The sequence below is a fragment of the Bos indicus x Bos taurus genome, chromosome 28, assembly GCF_003369695.1.
Source record: "Bos indicus x Bos taurus breed Angus x Brahman F1 hybrid chromosome 28, Bos_hybrid_MaternalHap_v2.0, whole genome shotgun sequence".
NCBI lineage: Eukaryota > Metazoa > Chordata > Mammalia > Artiodactyla > Bovidae > Bos > Bos indicus x Bos taurus.
The window spans coordinates 43345198-43369064 of NC_040103.1; the positions used below are offsets into that span (position 1 = coordinate 43345198).

At 47.3% G+C, this 23867-nt stretch overlaps 1 protein-coding gene across 2 annotated transcripts in view; it reads right to left on the reverse strand.

Moving 5' to 3' along the window:
• Window positions 1-23867, reverse strand: part of VSTM4 (V-set and transmembrane domain containing 4) — an 81238-nt gene that overhangs the window by 49404 nt on the left and 7967 nt on the right. For both annotated transcript variants that reach the window (XM_027530529.1, XM_027530530.1), the window contains exons 2-3: window positions 22920-23318; window positions 5936-6004 (exon numbers count right to left, since the gene is read on the reverse strand). In XM_027530529.1, the coding sequence (XP_027386330.1) occupies window positions 5936-6004; window positions 22920-23318 (468 nt within the window). The remainder of the gene's footprint in view (window positions 1-5935; window positions 6005-22919; window positions 23319-23867) is intronic.

Here is a 23867-nt window from a genome sequence, read left to right on the forward strand (position 1 = left end):
GCTTCCCAGAAGACTGGACCACTGTGGTAAGCTGTAGTTAAAATAACATAGAAAACGCAAAAATGCAGAGAGGGAATAAAATCTGAAAAAGAAAGAGAGAAACAAGCCATCAGCCCTCCATCACTCTGAGGTGCTACACTTCATGATGTCTATGCATAGAGTTTTAAGATCGTAGCTATTTTATACCTTGTTTTTTATTTTTTCTCATTAGGGTCTCTTCAAAGAGTTATTTTAATTTTGAAAAATATGATAAAAGTTTCTGCTATTAATATATCATCATGAGTGACTTAGCATCTTATCCTTGGCTACTCAAAGTGTTCCTAACTTCCCTATAAAAAATGATTCTAAGATGAGTATTCATAACCTTAAACTTTAATGACTCTCTCACATTGTGTTCTCAAGATTTAAGTTCCTGGATGTGGAATTGCTGAGTTGGCAAGAATGCACGTTTGTAAAGCCATCAGGACATGGAGAAGCAGCTGGTTAAGTGCTGAAGCTGAAAAAGCAAGCAGTAAGCCTCCTGGGCTGGCTGGATTGCAAGGAGGCCTGGAGAAGCAGATAAGGTTATGGTCAAGGAGAAAGAAGAAGGGGAAATGGAACAGAATCACACATCTCAGGGTCCGCTAGGAGGCCCTAGGTAATCCCATCCCTGGAGAGCCTCCCTTGGTCTCAGGCTCAGCCAACATATTCACCTAAGCTAGCTTGAGTTAGCTCCTTAGAAGGCAACTTCGAAGGCTAGACTAAAAATAAGCTAAGTATCAATAGAAAGGGGCTTTCCTGGTGGCTCAGAGGGTAAAGAATCTGCTTGCAATACAGGAGAGCTGGGTTCAATCAACAGAAAGCACACAGGACAAGGTTGCTGGGGATGGGAGCACTTACAGCAGTATTTAGGGAGCAGGGCAGGTGGGTGCGATAGAGAGAGAATCCTACAAATGGAGCGGGAGCCAGGCACAGGAGCCGGGGAGGACCGAGTGAGAGCCGTGGAAGCCGAGACAGTAGAATGTCATAAGAAAGCTTCCCCGGTAGCATCCAGTGCTATTGGAAACCACCATTGGGTTTTCCCACTAGGAAGTTATTGGAAAAGTCCTGGAGGAAAGCCCCTTTAGTAGGGTGGTGGGGACAAAGCCAGATAACCGGAGTCAAGGAGCTCAATGGGGTATGAGGAGACTGAGCTAGACACAGAGAAAACTGTCTCCTATAAGTGAAATCAAAACTGCCTTTCTAAAGAGATGCCTGTGTCTCAGATGTGTGGGCTTTGCAGCTTAATTCAGTAGAGAACTCTGCAAGTGGGCAGTTACGGGGACAGGCTTGGCCTTCCATTTAACATGAAGTTCCAAGGGACAGAGCAGAGGTCACAGCCTGGGACTCAGGACAGGATACAGGACAGGCCAGAACATGAATAACATATGGCCAGTCCTGGATTCACACACTGTTGAGCAAACTATTCTGGGAACAGGACTACAGAGCCATTTCTGGCTCTAGAGGCTGAGGAACAACACAAAGTGCCAGGCAGACAGAACACGGGCAGGGGGGTGCAGCATCTGTCTCAAAAGGATTCCGGAGACTCGGGCCCCGGGAGCAAAAGGCAATGGCAACTGGACTTCAGGATTGGGATGGAGAGAACTCTCTTCCTTAAGTTTCTGTGTCGATGGAGCAGAGTGACCTGAGTCACGAGTTCCCCTCTTCATCAGACGGCGTCTCTGGTTTCAGGACTACAGGAACCAAACAGGGATGAGGTATCAGGGAGACTCTCCCACCAGTGTCCCCCCAAAACCTACCGCAGACATCTGTGGCACGCTCTAAGGTAGGAGGCAAAGGGCTCCAGGAGGCCCACATGACATTTTCAGATCACAGCCTCCTCAACGTGCACAGAATGGCTCTCCACAGGCAGCCACGGCTACAGAGTCATAAAACATCTGGCCAGTCTGGAAGGCTCAGCTGCACCGCCAAGCACACAGGCCCTCCGGGCTGTGGACACTGGCCAGCAGGCACCAGCCACCCTCACGTGGGTCCCACAGGCTTAGCACGGATCAGGCCTGCTCTATTGTATTCTCAAAGCCACAGGAACATTAAACAGTATCACCTTGTAGGAGGAGAAAAAGCTCAGGAACACCTGAGGTTTCTGTGGATTGGGCAGCACCCCCAGTTGCTGGTTTTTCCCTCTGTTTTCAAGCATCCCTTTGCTGCAGAAAGGCGATCTCCCTGCTGGAACTACTCAGAACACTAAAACCACCTCCCCTATCTTTCTCGGAAAACAAAGGGAAAACAAAGGTTAAACCCTGAGCCATCGGAAACGCCAGCACAAATGACTAAGACTCCAGGATGGTTTTTGCCAGCAAGCTAGAGCCAAAGTGTTCCTCGGGTGACACAGTATGGCTCCAGATGCGGTTCTCAGGCTGGATACTGGCCCGCAGTTGCCTGATCTTTCACCTTTTCCTTTACCTTTTATATAAACGCCTCTCTCATTATAAATGTTCGCCCAGAGGTTGTAAAACTCGGGCCAGGCCAAACAATGCTTGTCCGGAGGCTGAATCCTCACCTTCAGCTTCAGGTTGAACCTACACTTAACCAAATCCGGGCTTAGCTTTTCAAATACCACAAACACCTGAACGCTCAAAATAGTTCTAAAAATCTTCCTTGTTCTCCGAAATCACTTGCAGTTTCATCGTCTGCAGCTGGACTTCCAAAGACACCAACGTCTTTGTTAGATCCAACTGCAAGCCGCCATGCAGAAAGTTGTCTCCCCACCGCCCCCAGCCCAGGCCTCCCTGAAGCAGATGGCGGGGCCGGCAGGCTAGAGTGATGTGCATGCCGCAGGGAGGCAAGATGTGGTGCGCTGTGTCTGCATGCCAGCTCCCATCCGTTCAGAGAGCCAGGCCACACCAGGCCAGGCCAGGCAGAGCAGTCCCCATGAAAGGCAGCCTGCGCACCTGTTGCTGGGCAACCATGAGCCTGGCTGGAGTATTGAGCGCTGCTTTGAAACCCGGTGACCCCAGCATTCCTCAGCACAGGGAAGGAGCTCAACTACCCCCCCGCCCGGGGCCACTGAATCCAGAAAATTGATGTCCACCCTCTATATTTCCAGGGCAACTACAAATCCCTATTTTGCAGTTCTGTGGAAAAAACCAGGTACTTCTACTCCTGTTTTTATCCAGCCAGTAATAATATCTTGCTTGGGGAGAAATACCTGAGCTATAGCCCGGAGGGATTTTAACTTACTCCAGCATCTCACCAAGAGGCCTGACAATGCTTTTTTTGTGGTGCGGGCATGCAGCCAGGCCGAGCTGAGTCCCAGGAGGACAGATATCCGTCCTCAAGCGCTGCCGCTGCGCTCCCATCCAGGAACGAAAGGGCAAAGGCCTGGGATCAGACGCCAGCGAGTTTCAGCTGTACCCCTGACCTCGTCAACACTGTGGCTGGGTTAAAAAAGCAAAAGCCACAGATGCTGCTGCTGCTGCCGAAATCACAGGGAAAGAGCACTTTGGACACAGCTGCTCTGAGGCAGGATATACACTGAGAATTCCAGTCCTGCTTTTCTGTAGAAACCGAATTCTCTGTGTGGAGAAGACCATGGGCTATAGATTTTGTGTAGAGTTAAACTGAGAGTAACCCTGATATTCTGTAGCTACACATGAACTAAAAAGTAATCATTAATTGTACAAAATGTTTTAGAGATTGGGATTGTGCAGCAAGGTGTGTGTGTGCAGACTTTTAAATGCTCCAGTCTTTCCAAATATATAAAGTCCTGGGTTTGGGGCCATAGTATTTTCAAACAGTTTTCGGATCACTTGCACCAGAAACACCTCAAGCCCTGATGAAGTGCAAATTCTTTGATCTCTTCCTAAATGTATAATCAGATTCTTGGCAGGGGCAGGAGTGGAGGGCAACCCAGAGTCTGGGTTACTAACAACCCCCCAGGATATCCTTATGCACCTGAAGATAAACAGGGTTCCTGCTGTCATATCTGCCAGTGATCTGTCTTAGAGAGCCCCCAGGGTATCTCCAGACGTGCCCCCTTCCAGTGCCTGGGTTATAGGGCAGCCTCAGAATATGGGCACACCAAGTGCTTTTTCTAATGCTTCACTCTGTGAGGATGAAAGTCACACATCTCTTTGCTAACAAATAGGCATTCACTGAATGAAAGGCTAAAGGAGGGAACTGTGGATTATTTTACTTGGAGAAGATCATTAAATACAGAAAAAGCCATCTACAAAATGTGCAGAAGAAAAGGCAGGGAATACAAAGAATCACTGTTACAGTAAAGTGTAACCTGAGAAATGCAATGACTTCAAAATGAAACAATCCTAATGGCCTACCTGAGTGACACTTTATGCCTTGCAAACCAGGTTCATAATTATGGTTACGTTTTTCTTAGGGAGACAGTTCCTCAAGTCACTGTTATTAACTAGCTATCAGAAGAGGTAGGTTTGAATCCAAGTGCAGTCTGCCATGAGCATGTTCTCATATCCACTGAATTAACAAAGGGTGATGCTGAACCCCCAGGGGACACAGGTCTCAGATCCTTTTCCCAAGGTCCATACATCATCAAAAAATGCAATGCCTTCACAAGATGTAATCCTTCACAATTTCCTGATCACATCTTAACATTAATCTGTTGTGTTTTTTTTTAACTGATCAAAGGTTCTGCCTGAGAACTCACGAAGTACATTCTTTCATTGCTTATGGTTGTAATCTTCAACCACTTTACAATAATTTCCGTGAGTTGTCCATACTCTAAGGCCATATACTTTCTCAACCTTGGCACTCTTGAATTTTGGGGCCAGATAATTCTTTGCTGTCAGGGCTGACCTGTGCATTGTAAGACCCAACAGATGCCAGTAGCACCAAAATGTTCTTGTGGCAAGCACAACTACCCAGACGTTGGACAACGTCCCCTAGAGGGACAAAATTACCTCCTGTTGAGAATGACTGCTCTAAAGCTCCAGTCTGAGTATACATCAGATCACCCGGAGGTCTTATTAAAACCTAGGTTTCTGGGGGTAACACCCCCAGAGACTCTGAGTCCGTAAGCACGGCGGCACAGAGCGCAGTGCACTGTAACAGCCTCCCGGCTGTGCTGATGCTGATGTGACGCTGATGCTGCTGGTCTGGAACCCGTTTGGGGAAACACCTAGGGCCATGGCTGCAGGCTGGGGCCATGGCTGCAGGCTGGCATCTCGTAAAGAACTTCTAACAAGTTCCAACTTAATCAGAATCTCTAGAGATGCAGTTCAGGCAACAGTGTTTTTAAAGTTCCCAGGTGACTCTAACATGGGTTGAAAATCACTGGCTTAAGGAGAAGGCAATGGCACCCCACTCCAGTACTCTTGCCTGGAAAATCCCATGGACAGAGGAGCCTGGTGGGCTGCAGTCCATGGGGCTAAGAGTCGGACACGACTGAGTGACTTCACTTTCACTTTTCACTTTCATGCATTGGAGAAGGAAATGGCAACCCACTCCAGTGTTCTTGCCTGGAGAATCCCAGGGACGGGGGAGCTTGGTGGGCTTCCGTCTATGGGGTCGCACAAAGTCGGACACGACTGAAGTGACTTAGCAGCAGCAGCAGCAAGGTTTACAAATGTTTCCAGAATCCCAAACTCTTAAGAAACCTGAGATAAAATTAGTCACAGTAGATGTAATTTGCCTTTTTATATTGCTTACAGGTCTCTCCTTAATATCACTTAGGAGTAGGAATTGTGAAGAAAAACAAACACCACCAAATTATGCAGATTGGACCTTTCAACTCTGTTCTTTCAAATCTGTGGACTGATACCTCCAGGCATTCCCATCCTACTCCTGACTATGTTTAAATCAAGAAAACCATTTGATATTAGGAAAAAACTAAGAAGTCGGGGTCCTTTCTTCTTATTCTATTCATTTCCTATTATTGAAAAGTGAGGTTGCGTCTTATAATAAAGAAATAAGTAAGAATTACCTTCAAAAAATGCCCATGTCTCCTTCTTTTTCTCAACGGATGAATCTTCAGAAGATTTGAGGGAAATCACTGTAAGACAACAACAAAACGAAAACCCGAAATTGCGTGAAGTGAAGTAGTTTATGAACCTGGCCCGTCTCAGTCCCAAAGATTATATCACATGGGATACATGGCACTTACATTTATAAAGTAATCTTCACATTTGCAAAAACCACATTTAATTGTCACAACTCACATGCCAGGGGAAGGTGCAATGACTTACACGTAATAAGTAAGAGACCAGAGAAGGGAATTAAGTTTTTGGTACTCAGTTCGGTAGAAGTCCTACACACCCCATATATTAATACTTACTACATCTTTCCAAAATGTAGTGCACTTGCTGAGTACCTCTAGGGAAGCCCGAGGTCTTCTGATGACTCGGGGTCGGTGCTCTGAGCACCATCCTCCGTGTAAGCCAGTCACCCAGTAGCATGCATCTGATTCTGAGATTATTTTGTTGGCTTTCAGTCAGTGGTTAAGCACTGAATTCACTGTGCCTGCTTTCAATCATCAGGAAACACAACTGAGTTATAGGACTTTCCTGGTGGCTCAGACAGTAAAGAATCTGCCTGCAATGCAGGAGACCTGGGTTTGATCCCAGTGTTGAGAAGATCCCCTGGAGAAGGGAAAGGCTACCCACTCCAGTATTCTTGCCTGGAGAATTCCATGGACAGAGGATCCTGGCGGGCTACAGTCCATGTGGTTGCAAAGAGCTGGACATGACTGAGCAACTAACACTTTCCCTACTTTTTCAAACCTTGAATGTAATACTGAAGAGTCTAGAACCATGGAAAGCTTCCATGTACACGGGTAATCTAAAAATTGACCAAATGGAAAAATGTAAGTGTCAGGGGATGAGAGCGCTGTCCAATGGAACTTTCTGAGGAGAGGGAAGTGCTCAGTGCCTGCACAGCATGCGCAGCGGCCGCTGCACGTCTGTTGAGCGAGTGAGACGTGACTTGTCTGCATGAGACGAGGAGCTGAATTTGTAACTGTATTTCAGTTTAATTAATTCACATGAAATAGTTACATGTGGTCATCGTTTACTGCATTGAAGAGTTCTAGAGAAGAGAATCTAGGGCCCAGATAAAAAGACAAAGGTGGTTGGAATAAAAATTTAATTAATAGAGGAAAGGGACATGGCAAGGATGGTTTAAAATTTTAACTCTGTTTATTGCCCCTCCATTAAACTTGTATATTATTATTGCCATGGGTTCCAAATCTGAATTTTCCATCCTTATTTTTCTCCAGGTCTTGGATGGGTATTTCCTATTGACCTACCACACAGATCACTAATCTTCTCTTCACCTGTCTCTAAGCTGCTCTTAAACCCATCTACTAAGCTTAACATTTCATTTATGGTATTTTTTTCAGTTATAGATCATTCAATTCTTTTTTTTTATAAAGCCTACACTCTCTGATGAATTTCTCCAGCATGTCATCTAACTTTTCAACCATATTAATCATATTATTTTACATACATGCCTGATAGCCTTCACATCTGCATCACCCGTAAGCTTATTTCCATTGTCTGTTTTTCTTTAAGATTGTTTAAATTGTTATTTATTTATATTTATTTTTTTAAGTTTTTAATTGAAGGATAATTGCTTTACAGAATTTTGTTGTTTTCTGTCATATATCAACAAGAATCAGCCATAGGTACACTCATGTCCCCTCCCTCTCGAACCTCCCTCCCATCTCCCGCCCCACCCCACCCTTCAGCCTATCACAGAGCCCCTGTTTGGGTTCCCTGAGCCATACAGCAAATTCCCATTGGCTATCTATTTCACATATGGTATTGTAAATTTCCAGGTTACTCTCTCCATACATCTCCCCCTCTCCCTCCTCCCCTCTCCCATGTCCATAGGTCTGCTCTCTATGTCTGCTTCTCCATTGCTGCCCTGAAAATAAGTTAATCAGAGCCATCTTTTTAGATTTCAAATATATGTGTCAGTACACAATATTTATTATTTCTCTGGCTTACTATTACTCTGTATAATAGGCTCTATAATAGGTTCATCCACCTCATTAGAACTGATTTAAATGTGTTCCTCTTTATGCCTGAGTAGTATTTCATTGTATATGTGTACCAGAGCTTCTTTATCCATTCATCTGTTGATGGACATCTAGGTTGCTTCCATGGTCTAGCTATTGTAAACAGTGCTGCAGTGAGCATCAGGGTACATGTGTCTTTTTCAATTTTGGTTTCCTCAGGGTATACGCCTAGGAGTGGGATTGCTGGGTCATATGGTGGTTTTATTCCTAGCTCTTTAAGGAATCTCCATACCGTCTTCCATAGTGGCTGTGTTAGTTTACATTCCCACCAGCAATGTGAGAGTGTTCCCTATTATCTGTTTTTTATTTTGATCTTGTCCTTTGATGTGCCTGATAATTTTTTAGCTTGAATGCCAGACATTGTACAGGAAGGTCATGGCGACTCTAGATGGAATTTTATTATCCTCATCGGAAATCAGAGTAGGAGGACGCTCAGCTGATCCATTGAGAGTATGAGCTGCTCGGAAGCTGGGTTTCAGTTTTTATAGGATATGCTCTATTTCTGTTTGCCCTTACTTCAAGGATCCCCAATAGAAAGCCTCAAGTAATTATCATAGACCTTCCAATTTTCATCTCACAGTTAGAACTGCCAAAAGCTGTTTGCCTCATAAACAACCTGATTGTCACTTTCTGCATAACTTTTCTAAACAAGCACTGCATATTTCCATTCAGCTGCTCAGTCGTGTCCGACTCTTTGTGACCCCATGGACTGCAGCACGCCAGGCCACCCTGTCCATCACCAACTCCCGGAGCTCACTCAAACTCATGTCCATCAAGTCGGTGATGCCAACCAACCATCTCATCTCTGTCGTCCCCATCTCCTCCTGCCTTCAGTCTTTCCCAGCATCAGGGTCTTTCCCAATGAATCAGTTCTTTGCATCAGGTGGCCAAAGTACTGGAGCTTCAGCTTCAGCATCAGCCCTTCCAATGAATATTCAGGACTGATTTCCTTTAGGATGGACTAGTTGGATCTCCTTGCAGTCAAGCACTGCATAAGAACGGTTGAATTTCTTATAAATGACTCTGACAATTAGGCTCCATCATTGCTCTTCTCTGCAGTCAATCTATCTGTCCTTCAGAGAACAATTAGGAGAGCTGAAATACATAGGCACATATGTAATTGCATAATTATGTCACGCAAATATATCTATGAAATATAAATAAAAATAAATTTAGGAAAAAATCCTAATAAATTAAGAAAACTGAAATGCAGACTACTTTTTCAGCTTTTCTAATTGTTCTCAGAAGGAAGGTTTTGTCCTGTGGGGAACAACTCCCCTCCCTGTAGATCCTAAATTCCTCAAAACCAAAAAGGTGATACCTCCACATCACCATCTGGGGCACCCTGCCTGGCAGCTGGTCAGCGTCCAGTAAATAACTGACCTACTTCTTTCTGATGGCCCCTGAAAGAAAGCAATTTGGACATCCAGGAATGAACCCTTAGTGGACATTTGGTCTTTCGTGCGTTATTAGATATGTCAGACAATTTGCCTAACATCCTTCCTGCTTAATTTGCCCCACCCACAGCCTGTATAATCTACTCACTGTCAGAGCAACTGATCAGACTCCCCCTTCAAGAATTTAAACAGAGTAAATATGGTGGTTGTAGGTCCTGGGGTTGAAAAGTCTATGGACTCTGGGGTGGGCAGCTGTTTCGGAAAACAGGAAAGCAACTGGAGCAAGGGCAGAACCTGCAGAAGGAAGGTCGAGGATAAAGAACTTGATCCTGGTGGCATCCTGGGTACCAAGAGGCTGATGTGTTTTCTAACCTTGCATTCCATCAGTTCTGTATCCTTAAACCATTCCCACCTCTCTCCTGAATTAGCTTGAATGAGTTTTCATCTTCAACGAGTTGAGCCTAGGCTAGTATAACCACAGAGTCTTAATAAAGACAATACCAAAAGGAAAATAAATGGACCTCTGAGGACCTGAGATTTCAGGAGATCAGTGATGCCCGTCATGGTCCAGAGCCTTACTACTCTAAGTGTGGTCCACGGACCACCAGCATCAATGTTACCTGAGAACTTGTCAGAACTACAGGATTGCAGGGGCTCCAACCCAGATCTACTGGATCAGAATCCGCTTTTAAACCCAAATTTCTCGAGTGAATCATATGCACTTTGAAGTGTGGGGTGCACTGATGCACGCTGGGTGAAATACCAAGCTGCCATTTGCTAGTTATGTGACCGTGGGCAAGCCACTTACCTCCCCATTTGTTATACAGGGATGATAATAAGTTCAGAATGAGTGTGAAGCCAGAAGGGTTAATATATGGAAAGTACTCAGAACAGTGCCTGAGACCTAATGAGCCATTTTTATCCATAAGACAGCTCCATAAGAGCTTAGCTCCTTAGCTCCAGAAGACAGCAACTTGGTCTCTTTTATTCCCTGCTCTAATCCCCACACCTAATTATAGCATGGTCCTTCCCTGTCAGCCCTGTGCCTCAGAGTGTGACTCTTCAGATGTCCAAACGGTCCATAAGAAAGAGTTCCTTGTGGCTTAATGTCTGCAGTCCCTTTGCCTTATTTGAGATTAAAGGTAATAAATAAGGTCTCCCCAGAGGACTTGCAGAGATGGGTATTGAAAGAACCAGCAAGCTGGGATTCAGAACTAAGGGACTCTAAGCAAGGAGTTTGTGGAGGTTCTTCATTTCTCTCCAGTGCGGCTATTTTATGGGAAAGTACAGCAACCTTGTTTGGCATATGAAGATCAGCAACATTGGTCATAATCTTATCTGTTCTTACAAAAAAGAAAATTTTTACATCAATTCTGCCAGAGCTTTTGAAATTTTCCCAAGGTTCGGCATTAGCTATCTTATTTCAGCTGCTAATCCTGTGCTATCTCAAAGTGAATGTGATACATTGTCCAGCCACACATGTCTGAGTCCAGAGATTCAGGCCAATGCCCTGCTTGAGGTGGCCTTTGTCTTGCCCCGTGCTTGGAGCCCAGCCTCTCAGCCAAGAGCTAATGCGGGGCTGGGCAGCGTGCCCTCCAGGAGAAGGTACACTACTCTAGATGGTAGGAATGGTGCCAGCCCTGCCTCCCAGGGAGCCTTGGCTCTGCCACCCTTCCTGCATCCCAAAGTCTTGTGAGGGAGGGCTGTACAAGGACCGCCTCCTCCCACAGGGTATGGGGCCTGGAAAGAGGGCGGTAAAACTGATCAGGGAAGCAAAAGGAAGCCCAGTTTGGCCTCAGCACCAAGCTACTCTTCTCAATACAGCTTTATCAGCAACATAGTGGGCATTTTGAGCTCTGACTCCTGTGCCCATTTATCAATGGGTCTGGGCCACAGGATAAAGGGAAAGCAAAGAGCACTCAAAAGCTAAGTCATCAGCTGACCTCTTGATGGCTCTGTAACTTTCTGGGGACCCCAGCCCTTGGTGGGCTGCCCTTCTGGTGAGGCGGTGGCCTGATAGCAGTGACAGGCCATTCTGGGCTCCTCCCCAAGACAGCAGAAGCAGATGAAATTTAAGAGGGGTGGGCTGTGGGAGCCACCACATCCCGGCCCTCTGGTTGAAAGTGGCCGCGGGATCAAACTGTCTGAAAGAACACAGCCCAGAGGCACCAAGACAGGACGATCCTTTCAGCCTCGTGTCTGGAGGAAGCAGATTGGAGAGAAAGAATCTTAGTCAAGTATCCTTTGCTGGGACCTGTGGGGCAACCACCACGCAGAGAGGTGTGAGACCTGAGACCCTTGATTTCTGACTCGGACAGAACATCCTGCAGACTCCCTTGGGGAGGGCGGATTTCACAGGCTGTGGCAGGCTGTGTCCCCCTGAGTTCACATCAAGATGCTGTGACAAAGCCCTTCAACTGAGGGACTTCCTGTTCCCTTCCTAGTCTCCCGTTCACCGATGATACAGACACCTTTATCTGAGCCTGCTTTGAAGGACTGACCCATCCCCCCACCCCACCCCCAAGCCCGTCATTCATGGAATGGCGGACTCAGGATTGTTAGAGGCCCTGGGAAAGCCTCCTTTCTCCCAGTAGTCTTTCCCTCCTGCTTACCTGTGCCTCCAATTCCTTTCACAAAGAATCCTATGATTAAAGGAGCTTAAATTACAACCAGGGGCTACATCGAAAGTGAGGAGCACATTTCTGACACAGAACACCTTCTGGGAGGCAGGAGCTGGTAGAGAGAAGTGTGGGGAGGGCCTGGGTACAGACAGGGGAATGAGGGGGCCGGGGAGCAGCAGCCCAGATGCAGGAAGGACTGGCCCCAAATTTGTGAGACATGCCTGTACCTTCCTGTTTCTACCACTCACTGAGCGCCCGAAGATCAAGGTTTTTAAAATGTTAGTGTACAGGGGAAATAATTAGGCCTCTTGTGGCCTCTTGAGGATTCCCAGGCATGACCCCTGAACTTCTGGTTCAAGTAATTTGAGGGAAGGCCTGGGAATCTGTATGATTAGGGAGCACAAAGTTGTGGAAATTCTGAGGCTCGAGGTCCCAGGAAGCCGCATGGAGAAGCCCTGCCTCACACACTCCTCGGATAGAAAGAGGTGAGTCCCATGAGACATGGGAGAGGGGATTCAGGTCATGAGGAGCCAGACCCTAGGCCTCAATCTCCCGTCTAGTCCAGGTTAGGGTCCAGAATTCAAAACTCAACCAATGCGCCTCAATTTAATCCAGGGACAACAAAAGTAACAGCATGACCTGAAGAATAAGACTATCACACAAGTGTTGTTTACAAAGGACTCCAGAAGAGCCCTTTAATAACACGTCTCAGTGCAGGGAAATATACGGTGAAGAGCACAGCTTTCAAGGAAGTTATTTTCAAAAGAGCAGACCATCTATAAAGGATGATGTGTCTCCCCAAAAGGCAGACTCAAACTTGGAAGCTGGAGAGAATTTGAGTCAGAGAGGCCTTCCTCCAGTGATTACCTAATATTTCATACCCTCTATTCCTGCTGAATGCATTGCCTTAGAATGCATCATTACACTTTGCTCATTGGTCCAGTTCATTATCCCCCTCCTCCAGCTGAAGGGAAGTTCCATGCAGGCTGGAGCTGCATCTGTTTTCACGTCCCAGAATCCTTCCTAGTCCATAACAAGTCACAGTTCCTTTGAATGAATGAACGAATGCGATGACTATGATGCTGTATTGGTGGGTCAAGGTATCCCAGAGAAAGCTTGGTCCTGGGACCAACTTACATTGTAGAAGGCTGAGAAGAGAGTCCAGGGCAGGGAGCCCAGGCCTACCCAGCACCTTGCTTCCCATGGAAGATCTGCATCAGAAGCAGGGGGATTGCACCAGCTCACCAGGCCTTTGGAGCTGATTTCTCTGGAGGGCTCTAACCTTGGAGCTGCTGGCTCTGGGTATCACAATCACTTTTTGGCCAGAGAGTTCTTAGTTTCTTATAGAATGGAGGCGGGAAGCCTGCAGACCTTAAGCAGGCAACATTCTGCATAGAGTAATAGGAGAGAAAATCTGCAAGGACCAGAGAAAGCGGTATTCTTCGCCTTGTATTTCTGCGCACAGAGATATGTTATTAAGGGGCTCTTTTGGAGTTCTTTGCAAACAACACTTGTGTGATATGTTTATTCTTTAGGTTTTGCTGTTACTCTTGTTTTCCCTGGATTAAACTGAAGAGCATAGGTTGAGTTATGAGCTCTAGTGATATGAAATGTGCACAAGATTCTTAAATAAAAAAAAAGAGGAGTCAATACCGTGGCTCAAATTCAAAAATTATTATAGTCATTTCGCTGACCTTTCTTATTCAACGATGAGATGGTTTCCCAAGGAAAAAACTAAATGTAGCTGTGTCCTCACTATTTATAACTGACTCGGTGTTCTCAAGAAAGGCAACTAAAACCCAGAGAGACACAGAGACCGCCTCTGTTTCTGCTCTCTGAAGTTTGCCGATTGCTTCCTTTCTCCCTTGACCCTCCAAGCCTCAGGCTGAAAGTGGCCTCTCTTGGGGCTTGGACAAAGCCATGCATGTGCATAGGACCTCTGGGTGACCTGCTCTGATGGAGCAGCTGATGAGAAAAGAAGAGCTCCAACTTTGTCTATTTTAGGCCACTCTTTCCTTTGCGTTCACTCTAAGACAAATTCTAGAAAATACAGCAAAAGAGCAAACAAAAACTCATATTAAATAGACTTCCCATTGTGACAAGGCAGTGGGATAAGAGCTATGCATTCTGAGATGGAATCAGCTACAGAATACAAAGGCCATCTGTATTTAGAAAATATTAAGACTTAAGGCTTGGTAAGTTTTACCAAGCCCTCTCCAGACACGACCCTGGGATAGATCTATATATTACCCTCTTTTTCTAAGAAAGAATTATCTATTTTTGGCTGCGATGGATCTCTGTTCCTGTGTGGGGCTTTCTCTGGTGGTGGCAAGTGGCGGCTACTCTGGCTTCTCATCGCAGTGGCTTCTCTTGTAGGGCGCAGGCTCCAGGCACCTGGACTCAGCAGTTGTGGCGCACGGGCTTAGGTTCCCCCTCCCTTGGCATGTGGATCTTCCCGGAGGAGGGACTGAACCCATGTCCCCTGAACTGGCAGGCAGATTCTCAACCACTGGACCAGCAGGACGTCCCTATATCTTATCTTCTTGCTACCACCTTCCACTACTTGTTACTATTAATTAAAATGGCACGTTATTCAAAACCATGAGTGATCTGGATCACTCATTCAGTCCTTCACTAAAAAGCTCGTTATACCAGCACATGTCAGGCACGTGGGTTTGTCTAAGAACTTCACAGGATACCTGGAGGCAAGGTCCCTGACCAGGGCCACCGTGGCAGCCTTTCCTCTTATCACCATCCGCCTCAGCCCTCACCAACCACAAACATGCGTCCAGCTCCATTCAGTTATTTGCAAATCCCTCTTCTCTCCCATCCACGCCTTTGCTCTGGCTGTTTCCTCTCCTGACGGGCGTGGCCCGCAGTCGAAGAGCCCTGCTCACCCTGCGGCCCCAGTGGAATGCCACATCCTCCATGTGAACCTCTCCCGTTCCCCCGCGTATGTGACCTTGTCTTTTCCGTACTCTCATGCAAGTGTCAGCCTCCTCTATGGCCTTTTCAGACTTTCTATCAGCTATGTCAGTAAAGTCTATCCAATATATACCCATATCGACATACTTCTTCTCCAGATTGTGAGGTTGGGTCCCAGGACAGTGGGGATCAAACCTCCCCACACGTACCTCTCTTTGGGCAAAGCACAGGGATGACAGGCTCATAAACTGGGGCTTCATACATGCTCCTGAGTTTGTTCCACTCTCTTAAATTCTTCCAAGACCACGGCAGTTAGAATGAGGATAGACACAATGAAGGATTGTTTGAAGTTGTGTTTAAATTACACTCTGGTTGTCAATTTGTTCCCTTTGAGTATCTGGACCTGTTGACACTCTAAACATCATGATGTGAGCTTGCCTAATTAAGCAGTAGCACTAAATGTTTAGTTAATCTCATTCCTAATTATCTGCTCCGTGTCTCTGGGGAAAAAGGAATTATTTAATTTCTTCCACTGAAACTTGAAATATCAGTTCCCTGTGGTGGTACTTTCAGATCCAATTATTAAATTCTCTCTAATATTTCAGTGTTAAATAGATAAGAAATTATAATTTCATCTTTTCCCCTAAACACGTTTAGGGTAAACACAGTTTTCCATTTTCTTTGTCCACTTGTAACATTTAAAGCTCACTTATATAATCTGAAGTCAAATAACAATACGATTTGTTAAAATATGTTATTTGGGGTTGAAATACTGTTTAAATTGCAGGAGACAGCCCTTACAAATTGCTTGCATTATTAGCATTTTCACCGTTAATGAAAACATCTCCGTCTGAAAAGAAGGAGATTGAATTCTGCTTAGAATATCAGACTGCTTCTGAATCTCTGGGTGGCAGAACCTGGCTGAAAAGCCATTGACGATAATTTTGTACAGAGCCTGGAGAACCAGGAATGGAAGCTGCTCTGCCCCTAAAAACAGAAGCCTAAATGAACGACAGCCTCACTCTTGAGAACCCTGGGGCCCACACTCCCTGGGGGAAAGGGCCCATGTGGCACCCTCACGCAGAGCCCCTAACTGGCCCGTGTCAATAACTGTTAGGGACATGTGGCACCCAGGACTCTGCCAGAGCCTGTCGTTGACCAGGAACCCCAGTTATCTTCAGGCTTCATCTTGGAAACTCTCCTGAAGAAAATCCAGGCTTAGGAGCTGGTTTACCCCCTCAGGGCTGTCCTCATGATTACAACTATCCAGGGTCTGCGTGTCCTGAGAGAGACCAGGCTGATCAGTGCAGAAAGGAGGACAGATGTGGGAGGCCGCTGGGGCATCAGACAGGATGGCAAAGGCACAGAGGCAGAGACACCACCAAAGCTTGGGGAGCAGCGGCAGCAAAGGGAGGCCAAGGGGCGATCAGAGAAAGCAGGCACAAAGCCACCAGACGAACCTGGATGAGGCGACGCGGGGCGGGCAGGGCCGATCAGAGAAAGCAGGCACAAAGCCACCAGACGAACCTGGATGAGGCGACGTGGGGCGGGCAGGGCCGATCAGAGAAAGCAGGCACAAAGCCACCAGACGCACCTGGATGAGGCGACGCGGGGCGGACAGGGCGAAGGGTGCGCGGAAAGGCTTAAGGAAGACGGGCAGCTTCCTCTGTAAACCGCACACCTGAGGCGCTGCGAGTACCAGGCAGCGCTGAGCGCACAGGACACACGCCAGGTCAGATGCTGTAACACCTGTGTCTACAGGGACAGTGTAACGTGAGTGTCCGAAAGCACCACGATTTGTGAAAACACTGGTTACAAGTGGTTAAAATGCTTTGTTTTGCACCTAGACGACAGATGGTGCCCCCTAAAATGGCAAATCTTCACCTCGATTTGTAAGTGATCTTGGAATCTTCCCCAAAGAGAACAGCTCGTCTCCGTGCCTAGGGATACATCATGCTGTGTTTAGAACAGAAATCCTTTTTAAGGCTGTTGGACCCAACTACTTAAAAAGCAAACTTATTATTTATTTCTTTTGGCCTAAAGGAACCAAGAGCATTTGGAAAACTTTGCATTCATCAATCTATGAAGCCTCCAACTCAGAAAATCCTGACCCTCCCAACCATCAATAAGGCTCCCCTTAAGAGACCCTGCTGAACAGCTTCATCTCCCGGTTGGAAATTACCCCAAATCACTGCCCATGCTCCCTCTGTTCCCATCCTGACTTCCCTGCTCCATCAACTCCAGCCTCGCTCTGCCTGTTCCGTGCTGGGCACGCGGCACTCCAGACTGGACCTCCCCACATTCTTGGTGTTGGCCAGGGCAGGACTGTGTAGTTCACTTCCTCCTGTCTCACCTGCAATGAGATCCACCCCTGCATCTGACCTGCTCACGATGAATGAGCCAGAAGCTGTTTCCTAGAGATCCTTTGTTTTTTCCCCCCACCATCAAAATATTTATTGGAACCAAAGCAGAGGGAACAGAGCTGTTAAGATGGCAAATCAAAGTGCAGATTGGAAAGTGGGGTAGAGCAAGATGTGGGGTGGAGGGGCACTTCAAATGCCACAAGAGGGGTCCCTGTGGTCTGGGCTGGAGAGACGCCCTTCACCTCACCCTGGCAGTGAAGACCCCCCACTCACCTCTCCCATCTCATATCCATCCTGGGGGCAGCTGGGGCCCGGCAGTGACCCCATAGGGAGGGACCACCCCTTCGATCCACCCACGGCTATCAGTCACTCTGTCTCCCTTCCTCATTTTCCCAATAAAGAGGACACAGGGCTTACCTGGCAGCCAGGATCAAGCCAATGCACCTCCCTCCTGCCTGGAGCATCTCTGAATTCCCCAGTCTGTGGGACCGTCTGGGACCGAGGAAGAAGCTGCTGTGTCCTTACCCTCCGCTGTTGCTCTCTTACTGAAAAGACTTTGCCCTTTCCAGACAGCCATGAGGTTGGCCCAGAGGAGCCCATCCCAGACACCAAGCCAAGCTAGCTCCATCTGCTGCCCCAAATACTAGTGTTTCCCAAGGCTCCTCGCCTTGGCCCCTGCCCCTCAGAAAGTAACTCACCCTCTGGTGATTTCACCTGCCTAATTCAGATTCAGTTCTCACAAGCCAGATCGGACGGGCCCTTCAGATGCACGTTTCTGCATACTTACTGGCCATCAGTGGGTGCCTCCGCCCAGCTCACTCTCAGTTTCCCTGTGGATGAGCTCCATCTCTTACGCTCCCTTTGTCACCCTGGACACGCTGAGTTACTCTCCTGGGTATCACCCCAGAGTTTTCTCCCTTGCCGAATCCAGTTATTAAAGTCTCCTTATTTGACCTTTAATGTCTCTCCATTCCTACTATCGAATTTGGCATCATTTAAAGCCTGTGCAATGGGCTTCCCTGGTGGCTCGGATGGTAACGAATCTGCCTACAATGCAGGAGATCAGGGTTCAATCCCTGGGTTGGGAAGATTCCCTGGATAAGGGGACGGCAACCCATTCCAGTATTTTGCCTGGAGAATTCCATGGACAGAGGAGCCTGGCAGGCTACAATACATAGGGTCTAAAAGAGTCGGACATGACTGACCAACTAACACTTTCACAAGGCCCATGCAGCCACAAAGGACTGCCTCTTCACTCTGTAGCCTGGTCCTCCCAGAGGGGTCTGTCAAAAGACTCTATATGCTTCATGGACTTGCCAAGGACTAAAGAAAAGACTCTCCACAAACGCCTGATGATAAAATCACCTAGTCTGCTAAGTCAATTCATTTGTGTCCTACTCTTTGCGACTCTATGGACTGCAGCCCTCCATGGAATTCTCCATGTCATGCCCTCCTGCAGGGGATCTTCTTGACCCAAGGATCAAACCTGAATCTTACATCTCCTGCATTGACAGGTGGGTTCTTTATCACTAGCACCACCTAAGAAACCCCGAAAATCACCTAGACTAGATGTTAAACATTCAAATTCCAACCCAGGCTGAACAGACTAGAATCTCTAGGGTAGATACTTCAGAATCTGGCTTTGGTGATACTGATCATTAGGTAAGGCTGAGAACACTAGCTTACAGAATCAAGTGGAAATGCTTTGCCATTCAGTATTGTCCCCTCCGCCATCAGCCCAGCCTGCTTCCCCTACACCCACTGCCACCTCCCCTCCCAGTTCAGACTCCAGCAGTCCTGATTCAGTGCTGTGGGACACCCTACCCACCAAGATGCCGCCTCATCTCATCTGCTGCCCCACATAAACAGCCAATGGCAGCTCAAGCACTGCCTGCTCCTCATCCTCAGGGGCCGCCTATGCATTCACACCATGCTCCGTGCACACCTGCATCATTGCACCAGACACCATGACATCATATCTGCTTCTGTATCTGCCACCCTATAGATAGATCCACCCTGTGTCCCCAAGTTTCCAGCACAGCGAGGTACAGAGCAGGTGCTCCATGAAATAAATCCCCGCTGAGTGAGGAATAAACGAATCCACCAAGCACTCTAGTCCATATGCAATTCACTGAGCCCAGCAAAGCTTCCTCAGCTAAACCGATCATACTCTGGAGGCTGCCTCTCGCTCCGATATCACGTTTGCTACTCTTCTCTAGATCGAATCTGTCTTTCTGCAAATGGGGCTCCCCAAATAGACTGCACAGTGAACACTAGTGTCTCCCCAGCAGAGTACACATAACACAGCCAGCTTCCCTCTTAGGGACACCAGGCCAGTTTGTACACGGATGGAGATAGCATGGCTGTCCGCTCTGCCATATCACCCTGCAGTGGTGGTTCAGTCGCTAAGTTGTATCCAACTCTTGTGATCCCAAGGGCTGTAGCCCATCAGCCTCCTATCCATGGGACTTTCCAGGCAAGAATGCTGGAGTGGGAAGCTATTTCCTTCTCCAGGGAATCTTCCCAACCTAGGGATCAAACCCAGGTCTCCTGCATTAGAGGCAGATTCTTTACCTACTGAGCCACCAGGGAAGCCCCCTGTCACCCTACAGATGAGCATCTAATTTGCCACTGACACCACCGAAGTCGCTGCACGGAGAGCCTCCTATTGACTCTCCACCATTGCCTGTGAGCCGTTTCCCCTAGATGTACATCACTCTGCCGTTTTCCAAACTGAATCTCATTCTGTTATATCCTGCTTGTGTTACCCACCTTTCTGGATTCCCATTTGCTATGTTTTATTCCTTGTTGATGTTAAGAACATTTCCCGGTTTTGTATTTTATGTAAAGTTCATTACGGTGACATGTGCCCCCTTTTCAAATCATTGATGAAGCAATTAAATGAAATCAAACCTAACACCCACCCTCCTGGAAACCTCTCCAGAGGGTTCCAACACCACATGTCACTTAGGGCTCTTGGATCCAGGGTCTCTGCAGGCAGGGCTTCTGGCTCACTGAGACGGTCACGTGGCACAAGCCACTGAAGAGCTGCACGGCATCCTCGCCTTTCCTCCTGCCTCCGTGCAGTCAGCTGACACTGACAAGCTCGTGGGATATGGCAGATTCTCTAAAGTAAGACAAGCATGACTCCAGTAACCTAGAGGCTCACACATGTTCGTTCTTCATTGCTTCCCATCTTCTTTGGAAGATGATAACTATCGTCTCCTAGAATCACGAGTGCGCCCCCTCCACGGTCTCATATACATGTGGTTTTCACACAAACCCCAATTTAAATCTTTCCCATTCTTCAAAATCCCCAATTCTCCATCATACTTTAATAATTTGTTCAGTTAAAACATAAAATGACAACTTATGTTTTGCCCCAAATTAATACAGCCTATATTTTTTAGCCACACCCTTTCAGAGATGTCCTCAGGAAAAAACCCAGGACAAACTCATTTATTAACATAGAATTTTTTCCCAATAATTTGCTACTTATTTTTTTAGTCACCTCAACACACATGCTCAAGGACTTACTCCAATTTTGGAGAAACTCAAAAACACACATAGGGCAAAATAAAGCAAATAAAATTGCAGTTGTTGGGGTAGATTGGTTATTTGGTCTGTTTTTAAATTTTTGTTCAGATTTCTCGTTCTGCATGACGCTGGGAAAGCACTCTGCAAGCACACGGCTAAGGAGCTGGACTGTGTCAGGAGACACCACCTTAGGGACACGGCAGGAATGTGGCCGGTTGCAGTTTATGCACAATTCCCTGGACACCCCCTTGTAACTCCACCCCTTCCTCTCACACTCACAAGAGCAGATCAAAGTACCAGGCAGTGGGGGAAAGAGACTAGTTTCAGTGTAGTTGCGCAAACCACCTTAAGTTGTGGTAACATGTAACCAAGTAAATGTTCTAGAAGGAACCCAGCTTCACTCACTGACGGGGACACACCTGAATAATGGATGTGCCGACAGCACTTACGTGGATGCGATGAACCTTTTTATCTATTCTAATCGGCAGGGAGTCGTTACTGCCCAGAGATTTACTACAGGGCTCCAGAATACACCGGGACATAAGAGTTAAAAAGGGTATAACTTAAGATCATATGTTTCAGAGCCAAGTGATATCCAGAGTGGATTCTCTCCTCAGCCTGTGGTCATCTGATTTTTCTATTTTCTGTGCCAAAATACATATTTATATTAATAGTCATTTGTTGTCTTGAATTAATTTGCTTAAAGAGAAAAAGTGCACAACATTTCAGATAATAATCATTCCGTGCTTAAGAACATGAAGACAAGCAAACTCCAAAGACCGATGAAGTTGGACTATCCGTGTGAATTATTTACTTTGACATATGCGTGCTCAGTCGCTCAGTGTGTTCTGACTCTTGTGACCCATGGACTGTAGGCCACCAGGCTCCTCTCTCCGTGGGATTTCTCAGGCAAGAATACTGGAGTGGGTTGCCATTTCCTCCTTCAGGGAATCTTCCCAACCCAGGGATCGAACCTGCATCTCCTGTGTCTCCTGCTTGGCAGGCAGATTCTTCACCACTGAGTCACCAGGGAAGCCATTGGATGACAAACAGGATGTTAAAAATGCCTGTTCACAGCTGAGTTCTGTCCCTTTAACGGCATCACTATTGCCTTTAATTTAAATGACACGTATAAAATAAAATTAGATTTATCGTCAGGTTTATTTTGTGGTTCTCTTGATTTTTCTACCAGGCCAAATTCATGAGCAAAGCAATCAAAGATGTAATTTTAGCACACAATAACAAGTCTTATTAAAACTGCTATAGGTGGCTTCTTGAATGGAACATCAGTGGTAAAAAATGATAACCACTGGGAAACTCCCTGGTGATCCAGTGGTAAGGACTCGATGCTTTCACTGCCTGGGTCCAGGTTCAATCCTTGGTCAGGGATCTCAGATCCTACAAGCCACACATGGGAACTCCACCAAAAAAAAAAAAAGGATAACCCTTAAATATAGCATTTGGTAGCTAAGATGTTCCAGAACACGGCCCATGCCTCTTATCTGTTTCCAGAAAGGGAGGGCCACCTCTGGTCCCTTACCCACTTTTGGATGAATTTCTGAGTGAGCTGCTCCCTGAGGCTTGGATCAGTTCCTCTGGGCGATGGATCAGAGCCACCAGGCTGCCCTGCTCTGAGGCCTGGCAATTCACAGCAAGGCACTCCCAATGTGTGCCTCCTCTCAAAGGCATCCGGCACTCCCATCCCCAGGCAAAGCAGTCAAGGCAGTGCAGACCTGAGCTAGAGGCAAATGAAGCACGCAGCCAGTCCCATCTTTCAGGTACAAAACAAGTCTGCCCAGGGCAGGTTGGCTGGCATGGGGCCAGACACCTTCTGTCCTGACTTACGTCTATAGCACAAGTCAGTCCCAGCATCCACATAAAGACCTATCCTCATTCTCATGGCCTGGCTCTCACCATGGCCTTTAGAGTCCAGAAAGATGTATTCTAGCTCAGTAGGACTGTCCTGGAGGCCACTGTTTGGCCAGCTGGAGGGAGACCCTCTGACTTGGCCCCTTCCCCTCTGCCCAGAGAGAAGACGTATTCTTACCTCTCATTTCTGTCCCCGAGGAACCGTTGGACCAAGCTGTCCACTTATTCCTGTGCTTGCTGATTTCCTGGACTTTGCAGACATAATGCCCTTGATCTGCTGGCTGGAGGGTCAAGACAGAGAGCGTGTAGAGTGCCCCACGCCGCTCCTCAAGGAGGCGCAGCCTCTGCCGGTAGGCGCTGCGGCTGAAATTCCCGTAGTACTGCACTATCCGGAGCTTGGTCATCTTAACCATCAGGGCTTCCTGGGAGTCTGGTCGCGCGAAGAACCAGCGCACAGCCAGCAAGCTGTCCTTTCGCCTCTTCTGGGAGACGTGGCAGAGAAGAGTGGCATTTTCCCCCTCCAGGTAGTCAACCACGGGCCCCGGGGACACAGTGACGTTGAGGGCTCCACAGACCTCTGCAGCGAAAACAGGGAGGAAGAGAATGAGGAAGGCTACCGCCACTCCCCAGGTGCGCACACACAGCCTCTTTCTTCAAGGAGCCAGAGTGATGCGCAGGCCAGAGAGGCCGGCCACCTCCACCCCATCTATGCTCACGCTGCCTTCACGAAGGAGCCCTCCTTGGGGCATGCAGTGGGTCTCTGTGGCCCCCATGTCCTCAACCTGTGAGACGATCCCCTGCAAGTGGGATGTCACTGATCACCTGGCCTAGATGCTTTTCTCTGTTTTCAGTTAGTTGCTGATATCTAAAATTCAGGAGCTTTCACATAAAGATTTAAATTCGGGGAAGCTCTTAAAAATATCCAGCTTACATCAAATCCGCCTTTCCTACCTGCCTCCCCAAGGCCTGCTTCAATCCGTTTCATCACCTTCCTGAGGAGGCGGCCCTGTGGCCCCAGTCCCTGTCTCCGCTCTTTCAGCTACATCCAAGGCAGATTATCAGTACTGGTCAGGTGAGTGTTAAACCAGTACCAGGGAGCTGGAATGACAGAGGTGCCTTGGTTTCT